This window comes from Cherax quadricarinatus, chromosome 4 (assembly GCF_038502225.1).
Source record: "Cherax quadricarinatus isolate ZL_2023a chromosome 4, ASM3850222v1, whole genome shotgun sequence".
Classification (NCBI taxonomy): Eukaryota; Metazoa; Arthropoda; class Malacostraca; order Decapoda; family Parastacidae; genus Cherax; species Cherax quadricarinatus.
In genome coordinates this window covers 75,336,030-75,345,966 of record NC_091295.1, presented here as the reverse complement: position 1 = coordinate 75,345,966, position 9,937 = coordinate 75,336,030, and the positions used below count along the sequence as shown (strand labels likewise).

At 42.1% G+C, this 9,937-nt stretch overlaps 2 protein-coding genes across 2 annotated transcripts in view; one reads left to right on the top strand and one right to left on the bottom strand.

The window, feature by feature from the left end:
• Positions 1–1,419: 1,419 nt before the first annotated feature.
• Positions 1,420–9,937, bottom strand: part of LOC138854537 (roundabout homolog 2-like) — a 336,616-nt gene continuing 328,098 nt past the window's right edge. The window contains exons 3-4 of the mRNA XM_070098360.1: positions 2,103–2,238; positions 1,420–1,630 (exon numbers count right to left, since the gene is read on the bottom strand). Coding sequence (XP_069954461.1) covers positions 1,420–1,630; positions 2,103–2,238 — 347 coding nt within the window. The remainder of the gene's footprint in view (positions 1,631–2,102; positions 2,239–9,937) is intronic.
• The window catches only part of LOC128684270 (uncharacterized), an 18,094-nt gene continuing 16,271 nt past the window's right edge, over positions 8,115–9,937 (top strand). Inside the window, exon 1 of the mRNA XM_070098160.1 lies at positions 8,115–8,138. Within this exon, the coding sequence (XP_069954261.1) occupies positions 8,115–8,138 (24 nt within the window). The remainder of the gene's footprint in view (positions 8,139–9,937) is intronic.

The window sequence follows — 9,937 nt, the reverse complement described above, 5'->3', positions numbered from 1 at the left end:
CAACAGCTTGATCAGTGAGACACCTCATTTCGCTTTGTACGGCTATGACAAGCGGTTACCATTCTAAATTCTGTTTGCTCTTCGTCGACCTACTTACGACACCGATAACACCAGTGTAGTTAAGATGCGGACCACTCAGCTTGTTTTTCAGTGAGTACGAGAGAACCTTACGAAAGCTACAAATAGGTTCACGTCTGATCGCAAAGCCCTTGCCAAGGAAAGCAAAGTGGAACCAGGTTGCAAAGTTATATTGCTCAACCAGCTGCAGATCCCAGGTATGCATAAACTTGTTCCCAAATTTGTTGGCCCTTACCGTGTCCTCCAACAGCTCTGCGGAAATAAGTTCGAGGTGAGGGAGATCGCTACTGGAACTATCAAAGAAGCCCACCTTGACCACATGAAGTATGTGGACCATGTGGAAGCCGAGGCAGAGCTGGAGTCGCGTCCGTTACAAAGCCACAGACTCATACTAGTGAAAACACGTCTAATTCTTCACCCGCTACTCCTACGATCGATGACAGTCCAGTAAGGTTCCATACTTATGACCTGAGATCCAGGACAACTGTACATTTCTGTGACATTGACGTACGCTCTGACTTGTCCGACTCCTACGCTAGTTACGCTAACTGTTTGCTTGCAGAAATGGGTATTAATGCGCACACTTTGTATAGTTAGTTAATGACAGTGTCAGGGTGGACAACATCATGTAAATATGTAAATTATTTTAGAAGGGTGCCGGTAGTATAACGAATTCCATGGAAATAGTGTTATTGTAAGTATATGCACCCAGCGTGTCTTTTAAAGCCTGTATTAAGGTCAGGGCAGTGTCGCCTTTGAGGCATATGTCACACCTTAGGAAATGCTACTGTCATTGTTTGAAGATGTGAGGATGGAACAGCTTTTGGGGACAAGTAATCAAGCCTCATGTTTCAGCCCCGCGGACAACCAGTATATAGAAGATTTTAGTTCCATTGCTGAAGTCTGCTGGCTCCGCCCTCAGTCAGGCTGTGCGGGCACGCCAATTTTCTCTTCCCTCAGGATGGGAGATTTTTTTTTTTTTATGCCTGATACATTTTATGTCCATTTTGATTTACGAGTGAGCGAAAGCCAGTCCCCACTGGGTTAACTATTGTAAGTAACTCTTTCACACCTTCGTGCCCACCAGTATTGTCGCATCGTCCGACACGAGGTGCATGGCCGAGCAAATGTAGACAGCCATTTCTGTCTGTTAGTTTCATATTCCGTGGCACTCTGGTGCTGCCTTCTCAAGGCCTTCCTAGGTCAGTGGGACGTTGGACCCACTCGGTCTCACTTCACGGCTTACCCACTCGGATTCAACAGCTCCCCTCTGCTGACTGGCTATTGGTCATTCCCTCACTTTGACCGTTGTGTACTCATTCCTTTCCAATAAAAACCAAACTAGTCCACGGCCGTATCTTTGCTACGGTACTCACAAGCCATCTGGAGGGTGACCTTCCTGGAGGAGGCAGTGCCGGCGATGTTGGTGGCCACGCAATAGTAGGTGCCACGGTCACGGCCACGTACACGGTAAAAGAAGAGTGATCCATCTGGCAGCTGCAGCCGGCTGTCACGGTCACGCAGTGCCACCTGCGAATCAGTCCGGTACCATCTGTGTGACAGAGAAAGAAACAGAGAGAGAGAAATGGGGATGGGATTACAACTCCAATGTTACATATATATATATATATATATATATATATATATATATATATATATATATATATATATATATATATATATATATATATATATATATATATATATATATATATATATATATATATATATATATATATATATATATATATATATATATATATATATATATATATATATATACATACATACATACATACATATATATATATATATATATATATATATATATATATATATATATATATATATATATATATATATATATATATATATATTGTATCATTATACTTGTATCTGCTGTGATCTATATATCACCACCAGAAATAGTTAACCCCCCCACACTACACACACACAGCCAGGGGCCAAGAGCTGTGAATCGACCCCCGCAACTACAAACAGGTGAGTACACAGAGTACACTCACAGTATCCTGGGTGCTGGCATTCCTGAGGCCTTGCAGTAGAGAGTGAGAGGATCGTTGCGTCTTACGATCTCCTCTGTTGGTTCCTCAAGGATCACTGGTGCGATACCTTCCTCCAGACTCGCGTCCATCAGCCTTCCTGCACCAGAGTACACCAGGGTTATCCAGGGTTACACATTATCCAGTACACCAGGGTTATCCAGGGTTACACATTATCCAGTACACCAGGGTTATCCAGGGTTACACATTATCCAGTACACCAGGGTTATCCAGGGTTACACATTATCCAGTACACCAGGGTTATCCAGGGTTACACATTATCCAGTACACCAGGGTTATCCAGGGTTACACATTATCCAGTACACCAGGGTTATCCAGGGTTACACATTATCCAGTACACCAAGGTTATCCAGGTTTACACATTATCCAGTACACCAGGGTTATCCAGGGTTACACATTATCCAGTACACCAGGGTTATCCAGGGTTACACATTATCTAGTACACCAGGGTTATCCAGGTTTACACATTATCCAGTACACCAGGGTTATCCAGGGTTACACATTATCCAGTACACCAGGGTCATCCAGGGTTACACATTATCCAGTACACCAGGGTTATCCAGGGTTACACATTATCCAGTACACCAGGGTTATCCAGGGTTACACATTATCCAGTACACCAGGGTTATCCAGGGTTACACATTATCCAGTACACAAGGGTTATCCAGGGTTACACATTATCCAGTACACCAGGGTTATATAGGATTATACATCGTCCAGTACACAGGGACTATACAAGCTGTTAATCATGTACATGTCGTGCCGAATAGGTAAAACTGGTCAATTAGCAAGAACTCATTTAAAATTAAGTCCTTTCTAAAAATTTCTCTTATAACCTGTATAGCCCTTGTGGTTTAGCGCTTTTTTATAATAATAATAATAATAATAATAATAATAATAATAATAATAATAATACGTATTTAAAAAAAAAAATTTTCTCATTTATGTTAATGTAAAAATTAATAATTTTGTACCAAAAGAACCTTAGAAAACTTACCTGACCTTATCATAACAAGCACAACTTAATTTAGCCTAATCCAGCTATATATCTTTTAGATAAGTTTACAATAATAAACAATAATAAACAAACACAATGAAATATATTTTTTCCATTAGGTTCAGAATGATTTTTGCGAAATTATTGCATACACAAATTTTCGCTTGCCTTATTCGGCAAAAAGAGCGTTGCTATTTAAACCAAAAACGCAAGTTTTGCCTATGTGGCACGACATATACACTAATATATACTCTGGGTACATATACAGTATATGAAGATACATATTTCCCGGCGGTGATACAGTTGCATACCTCTCACTGTATCCAAGTATATACACACGTCTAGGTGCATATATACTGGGATATTCATCTTGGTATATACACAGATAGTCACTTGTCCGAGATCAGTGAGATCAATGAGCTTAGAGGAGCCAGGGAGGAGGGAGTGAGGCCAGCGCCAGAGTGGAGGGAGTGAGCCCAGAGTCAGGGTGGAGGGAGTGAGCCCAGAGTCAGAGTGGAGCGAGTGAGCCCAGAGCCAGGGTGGAGGGAGTGAGCCCAGAGGCAGGGTGGAGGGAGTGAGCCCAGGGCCAGGGTGGAGGGAGTGAGCCCAGAGTCAGGGTGGAGGGAGTGAGCCCAGAGCCAGGGTGGAGGGAGTGAGCCCAGAGGCAGGGTGGAGGGAGTGAGCCCAGAGCCAGGGTGGAGGGAGTGAGCCCAGAGGCAGGGTGGAGGGAGTGAGCCCAGAGTCAGGGTGGAGGGAGTGAGCCCAGAGCCAGGGTGGAGGGAGTGAGCCCAGAGGCAGGGTGGAGGGAGTGAGCCCAGAGCCGGAGTGGAGGACGTGAGCCCAGGGCCAGTGTTGCAACCCCTGAATGGGTTGCAATGATTATTATGTATATATATAATTATTACCTTTTCATTTAATTTTATATTGCTTATATTTGCAATAATAGCTAAATCGTAAATGTATTGCTTTATATTGTTATTTGACGTAGTTATGTTGTTAGGTAGGATGTAACATATTATGTGCTCAGTTCAAGTCTTGATTGTCTAACTACTGTAATTATCGCTCTTTGCTTGTTTCCCTGCCGGCTTCTTGTTGGGCAGCGACAGCAACCCACGGAGCTATCACGTGATCGAGGGGGGGTGTCCTCACCTCGCCTGAAGTATGCAGTCTGCTCTAGACTCTCTTGGAGGTTGGACGTATTCCAGACTGTGCCTAAATCTCCCTTATTATTCTTGTCTCATTATTGTTCTGTAGAACTCTGTTCACAGAACATTGTATAGACTTAGTGATTTTCGACGTTGTACTGAGGTTGTGTCGCATAGACACTCTAATCAACTCAGGTCCTGAGCTTTAGCTTCTCACCTAACTTGTACTGGTATCTGTGTATTATCACAGTCGGGGATTTTCTTATGCTGAACTTAGATTCAGTAGTGATGACACTCTTCAGGTCACTTGTTCTATCAAGGCTGCAATATTGCTGCACACTAACAGCACCTTTCAAGGCAGGTGAAATTGCTGACCTAAAAAATGTACAGAGAACTTTCACGGCGCGCATAACGGAGATAAAACACCTCAATTACTGGGAGCGCTTGAGGTTCCTAAACCTGTATTCCCTGGAATGCAGGAGGGAGAGATACATGATTATATACACCTGGAAAATCCTAGAGGGACTAGTACCGAACTTGCACACGAAAATCACTCACTACGAAAGCAAAAGACTTGGCAGACGATGCACCATCCCCCCAATGAAAAGCAGGGGTGTCACTAGCACGTTAAGAGACCATACAATAAGTGTCAGGGGCCCGAGACTGTTCAACTGCCTCCCAGCACACATAAGGGGGATTACCAACAGACCCCTGGCAGTCTTCAAGCTGGCACTGGACAAGCACCTAAAGTCAGTTCCTGATCAGCCGGGCTGTGGCTCGTACGTTGGTTTGCGTGCAGCCAGCAGCAACAGCCTGGTTGATCAGGCTCTGATCCACCAGGAGGCCTGGTCACAGACCGGGCCTCGGGGGCGTTGACCCCCGGAACTCTCTCCAGGTAAACTCCAGGTAACCGTTATATTATCTCCTTGTTCCTGATTCTGTGTCGCAGTTGCTTGTTATATTGCTATTGGGCTTAGCATTCTTTTTATTGTTCAAGCAGACTGTTATGATTGCCAGTCGGTCAAGAAGTTAGTTTATGAGAGGACTTTGTCAGTCACTTGTTTAAGTCTAGTCGAGTCGTGAGACTTAGCGAACTACTTAGAGCACTTACACACATACACACACTTACTTGTAAATATTTGTAATATCTTATTAAGTGTTAATGTACCAGACGGTACTTAAGAATTATAACTGTGATATGTGCTTTCAGCACAATGATATTGTACATGAGAGAAGTGATTATTATTATTTTGATTACCATGTGATTAATTTAATTTAATTTAATTTGATATAAGAATTATAAATGTGATATGTGCGCCTAGACAACTTAATTAATAAATTTATTAAATTTTAATTTCTCTAGTTAGTAGCCTACCAGTTGTAATCCTGAAGCACTATTGAATCATACTGAATTCTAATGGATAATTGGACAAGGATACTGACTAATTGTTACGAAAACCCAGTAACAGGCTGGATGCTAGAAGGGCAGTCCTTTCTAGTATTCACTGGAGATCTCTAAGCTTTTAGAATCGCGTTTTTTGTAACAAATGGGGGCCTGTCCAGGAGGCTCTTGATCCAAGGTGTTGGAGAAATTGTCCAGTTTGACATACTAGTAACTCTATGATCAAACACTTTGAGTACTTTCCTAATCTGAAGACTTTGAGTTTAGTCTTGTACAACATACCAGGTGGATGTATGTACTTGACTGAGTCTCTTGATCCAAGGAGATGGAAATACTGTTTATGAGCTCTAGCTCTAAGACAACCAACACTAAAATTCCTATTAGGATTATAGTTTCCCATAATCACTCTCTCGTAGTACATTTATTTTCATGATGTATGCCAAAGTGAAACAGTTAATTGATACTCTGACTTTGTCTGAGTTAAGTACATTAAAACTTCAGACGTGTTGGCGAGTAGCCAAATATCTCGGTGTGACGTATAACAGGAATTACACCGCAGAAACTGTCAGAGCGTTAATTAAAGATATATTGTTTCCTGCTCTTACAGAGATGTCTGATTATGATTCAGATTCAGAAAGCCTAGTGTCACAATTAGGAAGTATGACTCTATTTGATGACGTAGAAGAAAGAGCAACTAAGGCAGAAGTGAGCCCAGTGTCTGAGCCTAGTGTAGCTCAGCTCTCCTCACGCCTTCCCTCCTAGCTGTTAGTATGACTCAGCCTCATACTAGTACCGTGTATGCTACACCTGTATCTACTTATCCTAGACCAGATCTAGACTCTCTAGCCAGAAAGACATGTTAGATTCCTTACTCCTCCATTACCCACTGGCCCTATCTCTCAGGAACAGTTTGAGAGGTTTGAACGCCTCATTATGTTGCAGACTGCACAAATAGAGGCACAGAGGAAATTGAACGAAGAAGATTTCCAGAGAGAAAATGTTCGTCTTGGAAGACAACAGACTGACAGATCACAGGACCCATTTAATGTGCAGAAAGCTGCATCTATGGTTCCTAAGTTTTTTGAGAGTGACTTAGACACCTATTTTGATGTGCTTGAGAACCAGGCACGTGCTATGAACTGGCCACATAAGCACTGGGCAACCTTGTTGCACACAGCTTTGACAGGAAGAGCTCACACTTGTACTGCTGCTTTACCATTTGCCAAGTACATTAGTTATGACGCTGTCAAACAAACTATTCTAGAGACATATAACTTGTTACCTGTAAGTTATCAAAGCACATTTCGTACATTACAACGACGACAAGATCAAACTTGTGTAGAGTTTGCTCGTGAGAAAAAAGTTGCATTTGAGAGATGGTGTAGGTCTGCCAAGTGTAACAACTATGACAGCCTTGTTCAGTTGTTACTACATGAAGAGTTTAACAACTGTATGTCTGCTGACATACAAGAATATCTGATCGATCATACTACCTCGGATATTCTGGAAACTGCAGCATTAGCAGACAATTATGAGATTTCTCACAAACTTGTACGTACTAAAACACAGAGAAACAAGGTAACTAAAAGTTGTCCTAGAAGTTGGCAACCTAAATCAGCTGCTCATTGCCGGCCTGATGTACCTGCTACTGTAACTTCTCGTACCTTTACCAGGAAAACTCACAATCCTGAATCTGTCTCTGTGGCTAGACAGAAATCTGATATCGAGAAGAAGAAAGTTAAATGTACCTATTGTAACAGAAAAGGACATGCTAGAGAGTATTGCTATAAGTTAGAAAGAGATACGAGAAGCAGTCGTGCGGCTGGCACCCCCACACAAGTCATATACTCTTCCGAGCAACAAAGGCACCAAAATCCTAGTAATACCTCTGATCCTACTGTTTTAGATAATATTACTCAGGACAGATGACTAGCGTCAGAAAGTGTATCTAACGAAAAGATTCATTCAGCCATGAGTCTTTACTTTTCGAGAGGTAAAGTAGGATTTGACGAATCACATCTGATGCTCTGTGCCCAGGGTCCTTAACACTGACTCCCCCTGGTCATCAACCTAGTCAGGACACAACTGACGTTAAATTTCTAACTCATGATGATTTAATCAAGGATCAGTTTGTTGATCAGTCACTGGAAAGACTGAGAGATATAGCAGTTACTGAGAGTGAAGCAAAGGATCTCGATTATTGTTACTATTATAGTAATGGTGCACTGATGGAGAAAAATACATGTAAGTTGTCAGCTGATAGTGTTTCCACCACAGTCAAGCATCTCGTTGTGTTACCAGTTACATTTCGTGAACAAGCCATTGATTTTGCTCACAATAGTCCCATAGGAGGACATTTGGGTGTCAAGAAGACACTCAGTAAACTAGCAAAACATTTTACTTGGCCAAAGATGAAGGAAACAGTAGCTGATCATGTGCGACGTTGCCACGTGTCAAGTGACAGGCAAGCCAGCGCACACACCTCCACCTACACCTCTCACAAAGTTCAGTTCATCTGGACTAGTGATTGTTCAGATTTGTTCAAAAGGTTGAAGCATCTGCTTTCCTCTGCTCCAGTGTTGAGTCCTAATTTCAATCTTTCCATCTTTTTACATATAGATGAGAGTGGTTATGCAGTGGGTGCTGTGCTGCTCCAACAGTCAACATCCACTGATATTCTCCATCCTATATGTTACTATTCATCTAAGCTCAAACAACACCAGAAAAATTATGCTCTAGCTCTTGTGGTGTCCTTTGAACATTTTGACGAGTATTTGGGCACTTCCCCATTTGAAATTTACGTAATTTTATGCCCAAATACCTTTTGTTACTTGCTATGTCAAATTCAGTTAAGTAACTTAATCCCTCCAGCCCATATTAACTATGTATACTCATGTCATGTCTAATTATTATATTTATATATTCACAGTATTGTTGTGTGTAAGGAGACATAAGCTGAGTGTTGAGTGGGTAGTGTGGTGTGGGCGATGGTACTGCGTGATGCAACACTGTCATGCTGCAGACCCCCCCCCTTCACACCTTAAGCTGTTTCATACTCAGATGTCCATACTACATAGCATTCCACAACCACTACTTAAGAGTGGAATGCAGTCTCCTCTACTATGATCGAGCCTCATCGTGTCAGGCTCATCTACGCTATCCTGTCTCTACACTGATGTACATAACCACGAGTATGCAGAGATACGATACTGTGTACTGCCCTAGTACTAGGGGCATATCCTAGTGACAGACGCTGTGAAATGATAGAAGTGCTTGGCACAAGAGAGACTCTGATTAATATTTATATTAAATTGTATTGTCTGGAAAATCTTCCAGCTCCTGCACCCAACATCTTGCTCCTGGGGGATTTCAACTTAAGGCACCTAAAATGGAGGAATATAGCAAATAATATTGTTGCAGTAATAACACCAGGAGGCAGCTCTGATGAAAACTCACACTCACACGAGCTTTTAAATCTCTGCACAAAATTCAATTTAAACCAGCAAATAATAGAGCCTACTAGACTGGAGAATACACTAGACCTCATCTTCACTAACAATGATGATCTGATAAGAAATGTCACCATATCAAAAACAATATACTCAGATCACAACATAATTGAGGCTCAGACATGTATGCGTGGAGCCCCAGACCGACAAAATGAGACTAGTCACGAGGGAGCATTCACCAAATACAACTTCAATAACAAAAACATAAAGTGGGACCAAGTAAACCAAGTCCTAACCGATATAAGCTGGGAAGATATACTAAGCAACACAGACCCCAACTTATGCCTAGAACAGATTAACTCGGTGGCACTCGATGTATGCACAAGGCTTATTCCTCTAAGAAAAAGGAGGAGCAGATGTAAAATAGAAAGAGACAGGCGCTCCCTTTACAGGCGACGGAAAAGAATAACAGAGCGGCTAAAAGAGGTCAATATATCTGAAATGCGTAGGGAGACACTGGTCAGAGAAATAGCAAGCATCGAACTTAAGCTAAAAGAATCCTTTAGGAGTCAGGAATCGCGGGAAGAACTAAAAGCCAAAAATGAAATCGAAAGAAACCCAAAGTATTTCTTCTCCTATGCCAAATCAAAATCGAGAACAACGTCCAGTATTGGGCCCCTACTTAAACAAGATGGGTCCTACACAGATGACAGCAAGGAAATGAGTGAGCTACTCAAGTCCCAATATGACTCAGTTTTTAGCAAGCCGCTAACCAGACTGAGAGT